General features: G+C 34.9%; 1 protein-coding gene across 2 annotated transcripts in view; it reads left to right on the forward strand.

Annotated features, from left to right (window-relative positions):
* The window catches only part of babam2 (BRISC and BRCA1 A complex member 2), a 182,460-nt gene extending 164,612 nt beyond the window's left edge, over positions 1-17,848 (forward strand). The window contains exons 9-12 of one of the 2 annotated variants that reach the window (XM_087289001.1): positions 6,262-6,332; positions 8,192-8,274; positions 13,277-13,430; positions 17,512-17,848. In XM_087289001.1, coding sequence (XP_087145127.1) covers positions 6,262-6,332; positions 8,192-8,274; positions 13,277-13,430; positions 17,512-17,575 — 372 coding nt within the window. In that variant the 3' untranslated portion in view covers positions 17,576-17,848. 2 annotated transcript variants of the gene reach the window in all.
* The last annotated feature ends 1,110 nt before the right edge of the window (positions 17,849-18,958 follow it).

Consider the following 18,958-nt stretch of genomic DNA (forward strand, 5'->3'; position numbering starts at 1 on the left):
TGTTTCGGAACAACTGAATCGATTCACAGGTATGAAAGCACCCTAAAAGGGATATCCGGGTGCTAACCAGGATTGTGTACAAAAAACAAAACCTCAGCTGACCAACTCACTGCAGAATTAAATGTGCACCTCAGTTCCCCTGTTTGCACTAAAACTGTGCTTTGGGAGCACACATGGTCAATACACATGGCTGGGATGCTATAGCCAAACTTTTGGCCAATTGTGCCAATGCCAAATGTCAGTTTCAATGGTGCCAGCAACAAAAATATTGGGCTGTGGGCAATGTGAAACATGTATTGTTCTCTGTTGAGTCCACCTTCACTGTCTTTCCCTCATCCAGGAGAGTTATGGTGTGGTGAAGCCTCAAAAAAGTGCACCACACAGACTCTTGCATGCCTAAAGTGAAGCATGGGTTTGGATCAGTGATACTTTGAGCATTGCCTATGCTCTATAGTGCATCACTGTCAAGACTACCAAACCATTTTGGAGGACCATGTGTACCCAGTGATTTAAACATCAGGATGTTAATCCATCAATACACAAAGAAAGAGCAAGAGTGATTTGATGAACATGAAAGTGAAGTTGAACATCTTCCATGTCACCAGATCCATATATTATTGAGACACTTTAGGGCAGGGGTGTCAAACTCTATTCCTGGAGGGCCAAAGCCCTGCACAGTTTAGTTCCAACCCTGCTCCAACACACTTACCTGTAGTTTTCAAACAAGCCTGAAGGACTCAATTAGTTTGATCAGGTGTGTTTAATTAGGGTTGGAACTAAACTGTGCAGAGCTGCGGCCCTTTTGGACCTGAGTTTGACACCTGTGCTTTAGGGTGTTTTAGAGGAGCGAGTCAGGAAATGTTTTTGTTGGCCACTATTCTGCAGGAAGTATGGTTTATAATTCCTCTGGCCACTGTTCGGTACTTGTATCAGTCATTCCTAAGACAAATTGATGCTATATTGGGCGCAAAAGGAGGTCCTACACCATACTAATGATTTATTGTGGTCTAAAAGCAGGCGTTTCAGTTTCATTGTCCAACCCCTAACCCTGTACCCTTGCAAAAGTATCACATCACAGAAGCAGTGTTATGTGTTGATCCTCCAGCGCAGCTTACAGAAAACAGTGTTAGAGCTCAGTGTTGTGACAGACACTATTTCTTTTTAATTAGGTTCTTGGAAACTATTCCAAGTCAGAAACTATAATAAAGTCAGTTTTGAAGTTTTATCAAAAGCTAGTTGATCATGCCGTGGTTTTGTTATAGCATACTTTTCACTTTTTATTTCTGGTAGTTGTATGTTCTGGCTTCAGAGTTCATAAACATGGTTTCTGCAGGTTTCTTCGAGTTAAATGTAAGACTTTTTGAGACATTTTTAAGACCATTATGAATGAAATTTTAGAACCATAAAGGTCTAAAGGCTAAGAAATATTTCAAATGTCTCAGATGGAAAAGATTTTTATTTGCCCTGTCATTTTTTTTTATAGAATTTTATAATACAGTAATACATTATTATTAAAAAAATATATTTTTATTTATTTATTTTTTTTTGCAAAATATTTTAAATATTGTGTAAAAACAAGTAATCTTTAGTTGTATCCACACACTTTTTTTTTTTTTACAAAATTAAAACTTTCTTTTTAACCATAGTTAAAATAAAAGAAAAATGACAAATGTTTTAAAAGTTTTACATGTTTTAAAAGAAAAATGTTTTAAAAGAAATACTATAATAAACTAAATGTATGCACAGCAATCTGCCCAGGTAAGTGTCCTCACTAGTAAATACATGGAGAATTTTTAATAAAAGTTTTTGCAAGGAAAATAATTAAACCATTATGATAAATCAAGTAAAAAATGACCTTTTTAAATAAAAAGTTTAAAGTTTTATTGAGATGATTGTTGATGATTGTATGGGTTTTGGCCAGATTTGGTAGCAATACATGAACAAAGGAATATTAAGACCTGTTTAAAAACAATAGACCTACAGCACAATATTTCAGTAAATTTAAGACTTTTTAAGTCTTAAATCTTTTTCAAGAATGTTGAGTTTTACGCTTTTTGAATCAGTTCAGTCGATTGCTGGGAGCATTTTAGCTTTACTAAGCGTTGATCATTGAATCAGGTTAGACCAATAGCATAGCACTTAATGTCCAAAGAGTTTAGAGAATTTTCTTATTTAAAGCTTGACTCTTCTGTATTACATCATGTACTAAGACAGACAGAAAATAAAAGTTGGAACTTTCCAGACCAATATTGCTAGGAACTACACTTTCATTCCAAATAAGCCTGTTTTCAAGAAAAGTGGAGTGTTCCTTTAACACTGTTTTCACCTGTCATCCTGTCCCACCTTCCTTGTGTGGGTGTAGAAGAGTTCACAGAAAGTTCCTGACGCACCTACTCTAAATAAACAATGCTTAGAGAAACTAAACTAGTCTGTGTTCATATGAGTGACTTTATGCAGCATAATGTTTCTCACAAATGTGGGCCTTTTCTGGACACATGCTGAGTCATGAAATGGAGATCAGCATGGAGTCTTGCATCACACATCATACACGTTTTTACCTGTGGAAAAGCATGTCACTCTTTTTTATGAGTTATTAAATACAACAAAATAGGTCAGAGCAGAAAGTCAAAAGAACTCTTCCGTCTTTTCATTCAAATAAATGCACATCTACACCCTGGTTCAGCTTATCAGAGCGCCGGCCAAACAGATAGTATTGAAGGTTCTTACGTGTGCTGGAAATCCTTGAAAATGTTTGGATTTTAATCCTGTTTTTAGGGTTTGAAATGAGCTTAAATTTTGAATGAAGAGCTTGCAACTGCTTGAAAAATATTCATGTTGCTTTCATGCTAATTTGTTGGGTAGGTAATGATAATTTACTATTTGGATGAAATAAATATTTTGGATTTTGCATAAAATTGAAACTAAGGACTCTGTACATATCCCTATAGCAAGATCTTGCTGTTACATACGGGTTGGGACAACGGAGATGAGGATCCTCGTGCAGTTTAATAATCAAAAACAATAAAGCAGGCAATGATCAAACAGGTACAAACTGGAGCATGAGGGTAATCTAAAGACATGGTCAAAATAACAGGCAAATTGTCAGGACAGGCAGCATAACAGTATAAACAATTAAGTAAATGAGTTTCCAAAAACACGGGAAGGCAAGACAAGAAAAGTGCTTCGTAATGCTAACTGTGCGTTCACAACCGAAAGTGGCGAGAGAGTCAAACTTGCCGGAAGCCATTCTATTCAATGAGAGCCGACAGCGATAAACGATAAGGAGCAGTGTGGCACATCTTCGCCAGTGTGGACGTCAAGGAGACTTGAAATCAAGTCAACTTTACGGTACCAGTTGAAATGTAGATGTCCACCGCTTGAGAGGAGTCCAGAGAAAACAGTCACTGTGAACGTTGGTTCCAACCATAGTTTTTCCCAAGGGTTTGATTATTGCTGTTGCTGGATTTCCAATTATGCACGATGTTTTCTTATAGGGACATACAGTACATTTAAAAACAAAAGTTACTGGCGAGTTGATGCCCATTATTCTTATTTTTTTTTTCTTTAAAAAAACTTGAATCTCATGCTAACTATAATGACAGTACAAAACATTAATGCTGCTTCAGAATATTACAGACATGGACCCATATGGAATAAGCGGAGCAAAGTCACAGAACACGCAACGGCTTGATCTTCCACAGTTAAATGAATTTAAACAAAAACATTTTTATGCTAGAAAGCATGTTTTTATGTGGGAATGTAAGTGATTTGCTGATGTAAGTGATTTGTGGCAGTGACCCCTTTAAATATGAGATCAGAATAGCAGATTTTAACGTACTGTACTATACTGTACTACACTACATACTATAGTGTACTATACTATGCAACAGAATACTTTAGCAAATACCATTTGACATTGTGATGTATGTGTGCAAAGTATGTGTGTATATGTATGTAAATATGTAATTTGCAACGCTTGTAAAATACTGGAAAAGTTTGAAAATGCATCTGTAAATTGCTTAAATAGTGAGTGTTGCTTCATATACAAAATATTAAAATGTATCTATATTAATCACCTTTTCTCTAAAGGAAAAATATAGATATTACTTAGAACATTTTTCCCTTTTTTTACAATAATTAAAAGCAAAAAAAACATACTTGATCCTATTGAGTAGGTCATGATACTTTAAACTTTTGGTCAAACTTTATTTTAAGATACAATGTTTGCTATTAACAGATCATTAACTAAGACTTTTAGCTCAATAAAATACCAATTTACTTACTAATAGTCAGTTTTGCGCATTAAAAGTATCGCAAGTTACTTTAAATTTCAATTAATTTGCTTTCCTTAAATGCTGAATTAAAATGAAAAAAGTCACATTGAATCAAGCAGTCAATGAGAGAATGTGTTCATTATTTTGAATGCATTGAAGAAAAGGAAACGGGGATTATAGTCTTAATAGATAGTGATTTTACTTCAGACAAATAGCACAAAAGTAGCAAACACAATGCTTTAAACTTTCAATAATCTGTATATATGGCATGTAGAGCTCTGGGGTCAGAAAGTTCTTCAATATCATTTTCCTAAAATAATATTTTGATGGGTTTTTAAAGGTAAATGAAGGTGTAGATTATTCAGTGCATTGTTAATTGAAGAACCCCTCTTTTAATAAAAGAAAGGGAAAAAAAATTATTCTGTAAGAGATCAAGCCTCAGCCAGGTTATGAAAAGTAACACAAAAGTAACTCAAAAGTAACATAACACATTCAACTAGTTACTTTTTTGGGGAGTAACTTGATGTTCAAATGCATTACTTTCAAAAGTACAGTAATAGTTACTAAAGTATAATACTTTGAGTATTAATAAACAGCCAATGTCTTAATAATAAGCCAGTAGTTGATAGTGGAAATTGGTACTTAAACAAAAGTGTTACCAAAGATTTTAGTAAAAGTATCATGATTGTAATGAAAATTTTGAGTCATTAGCCCCTTTCACACAGTGATACCGGAAAATATCCGGAAAATTTACGGAACGACTTTACCGGTATGTTCAAAAAAGCGCTGTTCACACAGGCGAGGACGTTACGGAAATTTTCCGGAAAAGAGCATTCACACATCCATTCCAAAATACCGGTAAATTCTGACATCATTCACCACAAATGAGCTTTAAACGGCTGCGCTTGTATTTGTAAACATTTGACTAAATGACAAACTCTGTGGATGATCAATATTGTGAACAACTTTCGCAGGATCACTTTCTCATGTCGAGATGTTCATATTATCTGCGTGTGCAGGCGCTCATATGCGCACGCAAAGCTTGAAGGTAAACAAACAACGGCTTATCATAAGCATCTTATCGATGATTATTTACACAGTTGGCATTAAGAAGAACATATAAACGTGATCTGACTAACTTCTAGCAGCTAAATGTGTCTGGAAAAATATTCAAAGGCTTTTAACCTCACAAACCGCGCGGACGTAAATGCGTCTGACTGTTGTGATTGGCTAAAGCAGATGTCTCACGTCAGCACGTTCTAGACGTGCACGCGCTTATTACGGGAATCTTCCTTCTGCATTCACACAGCGCAGCATTCCGGCAAATTCCCGTTAATGTTACAACTTCTCTTTCCGGAAAATAGCCAGAACGAATTTACCGGTATTTTCAAAAAGGACCTGTTCACACATACAACCGTTCCGGAAAATTGCCGGCAATTTTCCGGAAAGGTCTGTATGTGTGAAAGGGGCTATTGAAGCAGTTCATTTAATGTGTGAATTTTATTCATTCAACTTTCTTATTAAATAAAATGGTAGTCATGTTATCCAAAATATTGCATTTAGTAAAAGTCAAATAACAGAAATGAGAGAATGTGATAGAATTGAAATAGATTTTTTTTTTTTTTAATGAAGGTTTATATCAGGCCATTTTGTTTAAAAAACATTTTCACCTGTTTTGTCACAGTTCATTTCTTACATTGTTGTGAATACAATACCTATCTAAAAGTGACAAGAAGCCACTTGTGGAGCCAGTGTGGATATGTGTCTTATTTTTGCTTCCTCTGACCTCTGTTAAGCAAAGTGCATGCACTTAACAATGTAAAAAAAGACCAAAAGCATAAAGTTGTTGTTGTTGTTGTTGTTGTTGTTGTTGTTGTTGTTGTTGTTGTTGTTGTTGTTGTTGTTGTTGTTTTCAGCTACATGCATTTGGTCCATTTCATTTCTTTCTCTCTGTTTTTAATATTACGTTTGTTTTGTCTTGACCTAGGTTCAGTATGTCATTCAAGGATATCACAAGAGGAGAGAATACATTGCTGCTTTTCTCAGTCACTTTGGCATGTGAGTTCAATGTCTATAAGATTTGGAGTTAAAAAGTATTCATTTGAAAGTCATTTAATAATTGACACTTAAAACCACAAGCCGTTTCTCATAAAAGTAATCTAATAAATGATCAGCGTGAGACTTTGAAGGAAAAGCTAAAACTGGCCCTGCGAGTCCAGGCCTGCAGCAGTAACCAGTATAGCTACTCACCACACCCATGTTATCTTGAGAAATTAGTTACCAACACTAATTCCCTTTTTTCTTAATTACTTGGGATAATTCTGCTTTCTAATCTCAAAAGCAAGTACAGACAGCAGCTTTATAATGGGCTGTAATACACTAGGCACCAAGATGTCTCTGGTTTATTAACACGCCTTAATATATTGTCAGACAAGGTGGTCTGGCACAGCCTAACTCATTGATTTATTAATGTAATTTTAATGAGTGCTATTATGTGAAACCTGCTTTTAGGGATGCTCTAGGAAGTATTTGGATCATTTTAAAATTCCTTTGTTTTTGATAAAACCATTACAGTGTATACTGAACCTTGTCCAAATACTTTTGTGGCATTGATTTTGAAATCAGGAACACTCCATTCGCTCATTTTACACTTCCCTAGAGTTTAATTGTTGACTTTTACCATTTTATTCCATTCAATCTGTCTGGTGGAAGCACTTTTAGCTTAGCTTAGCATAGATCATTGAATCAGATTAGACTATTAGCATCTCACCTAAAAATGACCAAAGATTTCTGATGTTTTTCTAATTAAAACCAGACTTTTCTTTAGTCATAGTGTGTAAAAAGACCAATGGAAACCTAAAAGTTGCTATTTCCTACGCTGATATGGCTAGAAATCATGGCTGCTGCTGGCACAATTGTATTACACAGTACCTGAAAGTTGGCCAACTTCTATATAATTCAGTTCTGATAGAAGCAGTTTAGAATCTGCACCAAAGTTAGTATGTTCTGAATCATTTCTCAGAAATTGGTTATCAAGGTAAACAAATTGCAGGTACTGCAGCAGCAAAGTTTCTTAATTGTTACACCAGAAAAATAGTATACTGTAGCTCCTAGAGACATCAGACTAGAAAATAGCAACTTTTCATTTTCTGTCGTTTCGGTACATGATGTAACTACACAAGTGTCATGCTTTAAATAGGAAAACTAATAAAACTCTTTGGTCATTATTGAGCAAGATGCTAATGATCTTATCCGATTTAATGATCTATGCTAAGCTAAGCTAAATCATCCTGAGATTGACTAAATTAGAGATGCCCAAACTAGGGCCCATGGTAACCTTTGATTTGGCCCACCATCCCATAGGAAAAGAGAAGGAGATCGATGGGCATGGTTCAATTCAAATTTAATGTAACCATTTTTTTGTGTTTGTTTGTTTGTTTTATTTTTAAAAGCTAACTGAAATTAAATTGTTCCATTAAGTAATCTCCACTTATTTTGAATGGCATCGTTTATGTTTTTATTGCAATGAGTTCTCGTTTTAAAGGTTATACTGCATTAGTAAAGTATGGTTTTCTATTTATTTTGAAATATTAGGAAATGAATTAGGAAATTACCCATGGCCACTTTTATTTAATATGCTGTAGTTTGGTATATTTACCTTCGGCCCACGGCTCTCAATGGTTTTTGCTTTTTAGCCCTTCATATGAAAATGTTTGGGCACCCCTGGACTAAATGGATTCAAAACTCAACTGTTTAACTCAAGGGGAGCTGAAAACTTATCCTGGTTTCAAAAAAAGGAGTGTTCCTTTAAGGCTTGCTTTTGTGGTGAATTTTAAGGTCATTTTAATGTCTTTACAATCTTCTGTTGCAAACTGAAATATTATGAAATATTCATTTTCCCTGTTTTGACTATACAGGGGTGTGGTGGAGTATGATGCTGTTGGCTTTACCAAGCTCACCCTTCTGCTTATGTGGAAAGACTTCTGCTTCCTGGTCCATGGTAAAATATATATTAATATGTTACCTTTATATGTTCACAATTTTCAACCCATGTGCTTTAAAAAAATCATGCCTGCATTTCTGAAGAAAACAAAATGAAGTGTATTGCTCTGGAAGGATTTAACTGTGCTTTCATCTTATGTATTATATACAGTTGAAGTCAGAATTATTAGCCCCCCTAAATTATTAGCCCCCCTGTTTATTTCTTCCACAATTTCTGTTTATTAGAGAGCAGATTTTTTCAACACATTTCTAAACATAATCGTTTTAATAACTCATTTCTAATAACTGATTTATTTTATCGTTGTCATGATGACAGTAAATAATATTTGAATAGATATTTTTGAGACACTTCTATTCTGCTTAAAGTGACATTTAAAGGCTTAACTAGTTAACTAGGTTAAGTAGGCAGATAATTAGGCAAGTTATTATACAATGATGGTTTGTTCTATAGACTATGGGAAAAAATATATAGCTTGAAGGGGCTTAAAATTTTTACCTTAAAATAGATTAAAAAAAAATTTAAAAACTGCCTTATTTTAGCCAAAATAAGACTTTCTCCAGAAGAAAAAATATTATCAGACATACTGTGAAAATTTCCTTGTTCTGTTAAACATCATTTGAAAAATATTTTAAAAAGAAAAAAAATCAAAGGGGGACTAATAATTGTGACTTCAACTATATATTTATGACCAACGAGACAGACCCATCCAACAAACTAGGTTGAGTTTTTTATTATCTCAAAGATTTAAGTGATAAATTGTAAGAGTTTACATGGAAAAGTACTGTAGTAATTTATAGTAAATATTACATAGTTTATAAACATACTAAAGTAAAGTATTTTCATATAACAATACAACTACAGTTACAAATTACAAAATACTTTACTTTTCTACAATAATAGGGTGTATAATACTACAATACATCAGAGTTTAACTATTATACCTCTAACCATTGACTTGCATACAAATACTTGGAAAAACAAATACTGTGGAAGTCAATGTTTACAGTTTTTCAGCATTCTTCAAAACATCTTATTTGTGTTCAACACAAAGCTCAAACAGTTTTGGAACAAGTGAAGTGAAAGTAAATGATGACAGAATTTTCAGTTCAGGGTGAACCTGGGTCCCTTTAAACTGACTGTACTGAAATGTGCCTGTGTGTGTAAACACAATGCATGATAAATATGTTAAAAACATACATATGCAGTATATTTGCACATCAATTTCATGAGTGCTTTCTGTTCAACTTCTGTGCATCACCTCAGTCGTCTATGCCAAAGTAAAGTTTTGCCCCAGGCACGACATAAAGTCTTTTCACTAGTTTCAAAAGAGGTATCATTATCATTTTTAATAGCAAATGCATCTGCACCTATTTATGCGCCAACTGGCATGCTGGTTTGAAAAGGAGTGCATTGCTATTTTAAGGCAACTGAAATAGACCACATCATCAAACAACTAAAAGCTGCTCTAATGTCAATAGCACTTTTTTTTGTTTGTTTGTTTTAAGTACGTATTTGTGATAGAGGGCCCTAATTGCTTGTACATGTTGCTTATTACACACACAAGGATGTGCAGCAGCACAGAAATATCTTATGAAAAATTAAATTAATAAATGTAAAAGATTATTGTCTGCATAAATGTAAAAACTGCTACCTCCTCCCACTTACTCTTTACCAAGGGGGGCTTTGGTGGAATCTGGCTTGTTCCATAGATGGCTTTAATCTCACGCGCAAGCCGTTTCCTTACTAATAAGGCATTCAGTTTTTCCAGGTACAAAGGTCAATCATGTAAATAGTGAAATAGTGTCATTGTGCGACTGTAACTCACTCTTACCATGTTTTCACACCACCAGTGTTGAAAGAGTCAAAGTAGCTGGAATCATTCCGTTTCAGTTCACCTCAATTCAGTTACCAACTAAAGTGGTGCGTATTGTTTTGCATGGTGTAGGCAAAATAGGAGAGTTGAATCAGGTCAACTTTATGGTAATGAGCTATGGTATCAGAATATAACAGTCTGCCACTTTACACCATTCTAGAGAATGCAATCCAATAAACTTAGGTTCCAACCATATTAGTTCCCAAGCAAAATAAACACAGAGGTTGATTAGGTTGATAAAAGTGCCAAAACTAAATTAAACATCCTCTATAAACAACATGTTTAAATTAGACTACCACCTAATCACGAACACAAAAGCCTCACTATATAAACAGCTTTTAGTTGCTTTATTTCATTAGAAAACATATAAATATGTTAAGAGAACAACTACAACACTTTTAGACTATGCTCTGGGTGCACAGGCTATTTTTCCCACCCTTAAAATAGCTAACTGGACATGTCCTAAGTGCACCTGCGCAGTGTGCTTTAGACTCTGCGCTTAGATAATTAAAATAGAGCCACTTTGTTTGTGTTCGCATAGGTCTATTGTGTGTGTGTACTGTTGAACACAACGTTTATATATTTATAACCACCTCCGAGGATAGTCATGGACGCGGGTCACTGGTATTGTTATTTTGGGGGTCAGGGGCTTAAACATTTGGAACTCCTGCTCTATTCCTTGTTTATCAAAATTTTAGTTTGGTCATACAGCGGTGGAATGTTATGACAGTAATTTGTCACACAGCATGATGTGTGAGGGCTCACACTCATCAGAACACACAGAAAATTGCACAGCTGTTGTGTAAAGTAAAACCCAAGATAAAAAAATAATGTGTTACATTCTGGCCACATGTCACTGTTCTCTACCATCGCTGGTTCTCAGCCATCTCTTTCCTAGAGTTCATTTATTCATTCATTCATTTTCTTGTCGGCTTAGTCCCTTTATTAATCAGGGATCACCACAGCGGAATGAACTGCCAACTCATCCAGCACGTTTTTACGCAGCGAATGCCCTTCCAGCCGCAACCCATCTCTGGGAAACATCCACACACAAACACACACACACATACACACACACACACACATACATTACGGACAATTTAGCCTGCCCAATTCACCTGTATCCCATGTCTTTGGACTGTGGGGGAAACCGGAGCACCCGGAGGAAACCCACGCGAATGCAGGTAGAACATGCAAACTTCTCACAGAAACGCCAACTGAGCCGAGGTTCAAACCAGCGACCTTCTTGCTGTGAGGCGTCAGCACTACCTACTGAGCCACTGCTTCGCCCTTTCCTAGAGTTTAGAGACTTAAAATGATCTGATTACAAATTAAAAAGCAGGTTAGGATATAGCATTTAACAGCGAGGTTAAATGTGTCTAGATCATGTGACATTATGATTTAAATTCAGTGCAAACATTGTTTGTGTACACCTATATTTATTTGTTAAAGGGAAAGTTCACCCAAAAATGGAAATTTACCCCCTCAAGATGTTCTAACCCCTTTATGAAGTTCTTTTCTCTGACAACAAATATTTTGAACAGTGCTGGAAACCTGTAACCACAAATGTATTTTTTTATTTTCTTTTGTGTTCTTTTAAAGTAGATGTGATGTGCATCAAACCAATACATTTACTACATCAAAAAAGCCATACATCTATAACAGATTCAAATGTCAAAATTTATTGAGTATTACAGTTTAAGAAGGTCAAAACATTTAATGACAGTTTTTATAGAGCTTTTTAGTGATTGTTAATCTTTCCATTATCATGATTTCTATGAAAAAAAAAAAAAAAGCTTTTTACAGTCAGATGTGTCACTATGTCTTAAGTTGCACTGATACATTTAGGCCCAATCCCAGTTCTACCCCTAAACCCTTCCCCTTACCCCTACCCCTCCTGCGCATTCCTATGAAGAGGTTGGGGTGTCCAAATTCTTTTTAGCTTGAAGGCGTAGGGCTAGGGAGAAGGGACAGATTAAATTTTTTAGGACCACCCTCGAAACCAGTGGGTAAAAAATTTTCCCAGAATTCACCAGCCACAACGGCAGGATAGATACACCCGGAAGTAAGGAGATCCACAATATAGTATTTTTGTCATTATTATGAATTTTTAAAACAAACAAGCACGTTTTAAAATAGCCATAACCACCTTTGTGTTTTATCGTCATGCTAAAAAAAAAAAAAACGTTAAAATAAAAACACTAAACTTCGCTATCTATAATCCATAATCATAACTCTTAATAACTCCTGTACAGCAGTCCCACAACATTCTGTCACTCGAATCCTCTGTCAGAAAAGTCCAGTGGCTGTCAATGGGCTTTTTGCAGTGCCTGCTATAATGTTAATGTTGTTTTTGTGTGTTTATATAGATGAATATGGCCACAGTGTAAATGCACAGTACAGTTACGATCTTATTGCCACATTAGATCATTATGATAACATAATATATGCCCTCAGTGATATCCCGAAGATAAATACCAAAAAATAAAGCAACTGGAATAACTATAGCAGTCGCGATCGTCTGATGTCATATGACCACTCAAATTTGAAGACCTGTCAGAAGAGGTGAGCTGATAAACAAAGACAAAACACCAGAAAAACAATAAATGATCATTTCCTCTTTCTTATAGCATTCTAGTTATGACTTGTTTGTAGTGTGATCAACGTCTGGGCTAGTTGTAGATGAGTTTGGAAGAAACTTGTAACATTTTAATAATATTTTGGCAAATTGAACGAGTAGAACGAAATGACTCTAAAAATGATTCGTTCATCTCACAACAAGACTCAAGGGTCCGAGTCAGTAAAATGATCTGAACTTCCCATCACTACCCTCCGTTCGCAGAAAACGCACATCACGTGACCACACACACACACACACACAGTCATGCACTCCTCTTAGATTTTTAGCTTTCATATTCGGTCAACATCTTAATTTCAGAATTTAGAATTCAAATTGACATACTGTATATGACTGGTTTTGTGGCCCAGGGTCACATATTACTAATAGGTCTGGGTTGGATTTACTGTATGTATTGTGATGCAATAAACTTCTAGCACTGGTTTATGGTGGCATCTGTCAAGTTCTGGACGATCTGTATTTGATTTCTCCATCCTGTCTTCCTGTAGTGGATCTGCCTTTGTACTTCCCTCGAGATCAGCCCACCCTGACGTTTCAGTCCATCTATCACTTCACCAGCAGTGGGCAGCTCTACTCTCAGGTGCAAAAATCCTACCCCTACAGTCCACGCTGGGATGGGAACGAGATGGCCAAACGAGCCAAGTAAGAGCAAATGAATAATGAATATTGCCAACACAGATCAAAAGAGTTTTCTCTTAGTTAAACAGATGTGTGTGTTTTACATTTCCAATTCCTGTGTAATATTAACCCAGTTTAAAGGGATAGTTCACCCCAAAATGACTGCAGAGTTTTCAGTTTTAGATGAAAATGAAATAGGCTTGTGTATTTTTGTTTTGTTGAACACAAAAGAAGATATTTTGAAGAATGTTGTAAGCCTGTAACCATTGACGACTGCTATGGAAGAACATTCTTCAAAATAACTTCTTTTGTGTTCAACAGAAACAAAAAAATATATGGAAAAACTGAGCAAATCCTGAGAGAGTTTTCAGTTTTTGCGTGAACTGTCCCTTTAAGGGAGTCTTCTGGAGGTTAATGGAATGTGCAGTATTTACCTTTGGACTTCTCTCCCAGCCACACCTCATAGCTGGAGAGCACATTTTATCCAGAGTGTGATACGTGTCAGAGATAGTGTTTTGTGTTTTGTGTTTGGAACATATCTTATCACCTATTGGCTCTCTGGCTGGGCTTTAATCAGCCAGAGATTTCAAATGTAGGCACCCTTAATACTTTACCTGCATGTATTGACATATACTGAACTTAGTGTGCAGTTTGACCTAATTGGAAGTAGTTTGTTATTTAAGCATAGTATATGTTGTCACACAGTGGGTACGGAAAGTTTTCAGACTCCCTTAAATGTTTCACTCTTTGTTATTTTGCAGCAATTTGCTAAAATCATTCAAGTTCATTTTTTCCTCATTAATGTACACACAGCACTTCATATTGACAGAAAAACACAGAATTGTTGACATTTTTGCAGATTTATTAAAAAAGAAAAACTAAAATTTCACATGCCCCTATTTAGATCGTTTGCTGTCACACTCGCACTGTAATGCTGATGGTTTCAGTACAAAAGTACTGTTTTTGCAATTCATACAAATTCATACGAATTTTGTGATATAAACAAGTTAAAAAAATTTTAATTTATATGTTATTAAATAATCCGAGGCCTGTTGCAGAAAGTAGTTTTGGAGTTTTACCAAGGTAATTCTGAACAATCTCCGGGTTTTGGGCTCATGAAGTCGGGTGATTTTGATTTCATCGCCATTGTAACTTGCGATACACTCCCAACTTTCTCTGGAACTGATTTTATTCTTGGTTAGACATCGCAAACCTAAACTGGATCAATCAGCTGTGAGTAAAATGACAGAACGAAGCCACTTTCAGATCCAGAGAAGCTTTTTTATTTTAAATTAAAGCCTTTCAGACTAAAAGCATTTTAAGTCAAAATTGTATTTTGTTGCTAATAACTTATGTTATATGGATTATTATTATTTGTATTATATTTAAATAGTCAGGATTCATACGGTCTTGGAAAACCTGGAAAAGTCATGAAATTTTGAAAAGGCATTTTCCAGGTTTGGAAAAGTTTTGGAAAAACAAATAAAGCCAAATTGTTTTGAAAAAGTCATGAAATTTTGTTAAGCAATTATCTGTGTATTGGATTTATTTGAGATGATACATTTGAAATAAAATAAAATTGAGCCATCCATCCCTTCATGTGACATTCTCTGTGTGGGGTACACTTAGCAATAACTTCAAAAATCACTCGCTTTCACTGAATTCAAGATACATTTTGAATGTGTTGTTTCCAAAAACAATATCTAATTGAAAAGGTAGGATACTGTGGGTGCTAAAGGCTAATTTGTACTAATCTGAAGTCTTGTGATGACACAAGCCAAAATTTATAAGAATTTCAGCAGACCGCAAAATATTTTCTAAAAACTATTTTACAGATATAAAAATAAATATAAACTACATGGATTGTCACATATGTTTTCATATGCTGTAATTTTGAACATGCTTTTTTGTCTGATTTACCAGGTGTATATAGTCACATAAAACCCGAAACAAGATCATGAATATTTACCTAAAAGTTTTGGAAAAGTTACTGAGAAGTTCTGCAATTTTAGTAGTAAAAATGTGTATAAACCCTGAATATTATATATTCAAAAGTTTTGAGTTGCCAATACATTAATTCATTCCACAGCGGAATGAACCGCCAACTTATACAGCACGTTTTTACCCAGTGAATGTCCTTGCAGCCACAACCCATCTGTGGAAACAATCATACACACTTCAATTTTAGCTTACCCAGATCACCTGTACTTCATGTCTTTGGACTGTGGAGGAAACCGGAGCACCCGGTGGAAACCCACGGGAACGCAGGGAGAACATGCAAACTCCACACAGAAATGCCAACTGAACCAGCCGAAGCTCAAACCAGCGACCTTCTTGCTGTGAGGCAACAGTACTACCTACTGCGCCACCAGTTGCCAATACATTTAATGCCTAATTAAATGTACATTTAATATTTAAAGCTTTAAAAATGACTGTCTTTTAAGCTAATGGTAACCCTTATTAAAATCTGTTAATTTGTTTTGCATTGATTTAATATTTAAGTAATTAAATACATAAAAAAGTGTTTCTGCCTTGTAAATGCATAATAGAGGCTCTCTTAATCTTCCATAAATTTTGAGAAATGAATCAAACTGATCCTCACTTGTCTTGTGATTGGCTGCATGTGTCACACTTCATACAGCTGTATGTGGTCCAGATATAATCATGAACTCTTGGTTAACAGAGAAAATGTATATCAAGTGTCATGAAATCACTTAAATGTGCAGTAGGTGATTGTTTTCAGAAACAATTTTTGTTGTGCTGGTTAAAAGTCTCTTCACAGTCCATTAGTAATGATTAAAGTAAATTATCTTAATGTGTTTATGTGTATTTTTATATTCTAAGTCAGACATAAGGATGAAAATGTTTATCCAATAAAAAATTTGTCAGGCCGATAATTCCCATAATTCTGATAAGTAGCCCACACTGTCTGTCAACAAATGTAGATTTGTACATCTGCACAATCCTGTTCGTGCAGATCCGCCATTTGTGCGTGCACGAGCACTTAGAGAGAGTGACAGCAGTAAAAACAAATGCTGAATCAAAACTTTTTTAAATCTTGAATCAATATTGGAGTTACTTTTGCACGCTGGATGAAGGATAACACCATAGCTGAAGTATTTCTTTTTGACAAGGAATGTTTTGCTCATGCAAAGTTTATGTAGATTGTTTTGTTATGAATAGGTTATACGCACAGAAGTGTTGTTCAGTCACAGAAATCCTTCAGCAAAAGATTGATGTGACTATTTTCAGTTTCAAAAGGGACCTTTTACAGCATCAATAATGTAGATTTTTATTTAATTTACAAAACATCAGTAAATAAAGTTATTCCTCCTAGCCTGCTTTACTGAGATTAAGTTTGTTTTATATTCACATTGGATCATTTTTGAACAATGACAACTTGTGATGGCTTCCTATATTGTTTACCATGCTACTCAGTTTATTCGGTCTGAAATAGCATGTAAGTATGGCTTAGTAATAAGTGTAATTCCTGCACCCCGCCAGGCAAGCACAGTCTAAGCATTATTACACTAGAAGAAAATGAGACCAGCGATCCTTGTATGCATGAAATATTGCACATTATGACAAATTCTGCTTGCTACACAGCTGAAAACATGCTCGATATAATACATATTTACGTTCAGAGTTGTAGTATTATGAAAGTACTATAAAATTTTCTAACTGGCAAATGATGTGATCTAGTGGGTTGTCTACTGCCATCTTTAAGTTATGCGTTTACTATTTCAGGAGGTGTGGCTTTGGACGGTGGGGCAGGGACTGTGTTTTTAAACATATTATGCTAAACTGTTAGCATTTTGACAAATCGCCTACTGCACCTTTATCCTGATCCTAACCAGGTTGAATTTGTTTGTTTTGTCAACACAAAACCTACTCTGCAGCCTGAGTTAGTACAACTCATTTTATGCAGCAAGCCTCTGGTGTTTTAAAGGGAGAATTCCAAAAATAGTTTTGGGAATAATTATAACAGCAGTCAGACGGTCAAGGTGCTTTCACATTTCACTTTTTGAATGACACTAATGATGTCCTGTCTCTTTCTCTTTCTTTTCCCTTTCTCTCATTCTGTCATTTCCTCTCTCACCCACAGGACTTACTTCAAGAGCTTTATCCCTCAGTTCCAGGAGGGGGCTTTTGCCAATGGAAAGCTGTAGATTTACAGCATGAAGGTCTGCTTTTACAGTTGGAGTTCATGAACAGGTTGTACAGGAAACAGCATGTCTGACTTACAATCCTGACAACTGCTCCTCTGTAATGTTTTTGCTCTCATAATGTCATTCAGTATATTTAAATGTACTGTAGGTGTGCGTTTTTATTTCTGTTTACCTTTATTGTTTTTTTTTGTAATAATTTAAATGCCTTTAGTTTTTTCCTCATGTCATTTCTGAACAGCTAAAATCAATAAATCAAGTTTCTTTGCTACTTTCCTCAGTTTCAGATTTAATGTTTTATTAATCGTTTTACTTTTAAATATTGGTCACACTTTATTTTAAATGTACAATTTTGGCTATCAATAAATCATTAACTAACTCTTTCAGCTCAATAAACTGAAAATTAGCTGCTTATAGTTAGTAAAGAAATAGTTTAGCTTAGGATTAAGGATGTAAAATAAGATCATACTTTATAAGTGCTAATAAACAGTTAATATATTAAAACAGGCAGGTAATGAGCCAGTAGTAAATGGTGTCAATCGTTATGTAAACTAAAGTGTTGCCAAAATATTTTACATTGACAAAATGCCTTCGTTGATTTTGGCAAAGCTGATAAATAATTAGCCAATCTGTTATATTAGCAGTTTAACGTTAGCATGGACTTTTGGATTTAATGGAGCGAGCTGTTTTATTTGTACACAAGCAAAGATTATGAATACAGTACCAAATGTATTGCTGGCTGTTATTAACTACTGCTAACTAACCTGACCTTGTTGTAAAGTGTCACTGTTATCCATAAATAATAATAATAATAATAATAATAATAATCATTATCATCATCTTGTGTGAAAGTGAGCATTTGATTTGATTAAAGTGACTGTCACTTATACACTCACAATCAAAAATATTTAGAACAGTACAATTTTGAATGTTTTTTAAACAAGTCTGTATTTATTTGATTACAGCAAAAGAGAAAGTTTCACTATGTAAAATAAGCATTTTCTATTGGAATGTATTTTAAAAAGTTATTTATTGCTGCGATTTGAAAGCTGATTTTAGCATTATTATTCCAGTCAAATGACCCTTCAAGAAACACAAATCAAATTATTAGTATGTTGAAAACAGCAGATTTGAATTTGTTCTGCTCTCTACGATGAATAGAAAGTTCAGAAGAACAGCATTAATGTGAAATAGAACTATTCTGTGACATAAAAATTTATTTAATCATTTTAATTGAAAGCATCCTTGCCAAATATAAGTATTAATTGGGGGAGGGGGTTGGTCATGGAATATAGTATAATGTTATAAAAGCTTCCTAGTTCAGATAAACGTGGATCTTTGGATCGCAGAACAAAGAATCCTGTTATTGTATTATACACTGTAAAA

This window comes from Danio rerio, chromosome 17 (genome assembly GCF_052040795.2).
Source record: "Danio rerio strain M-AB ecotype USA chromosome 17, GRCz13ab, whole genome shotgun sequence".
Lineage (NCBI taxonomy): Eukaryota > Metazoa > Chordata > Actinopteri > Cypriniformes > Danionidae > Danio > Danio rerio.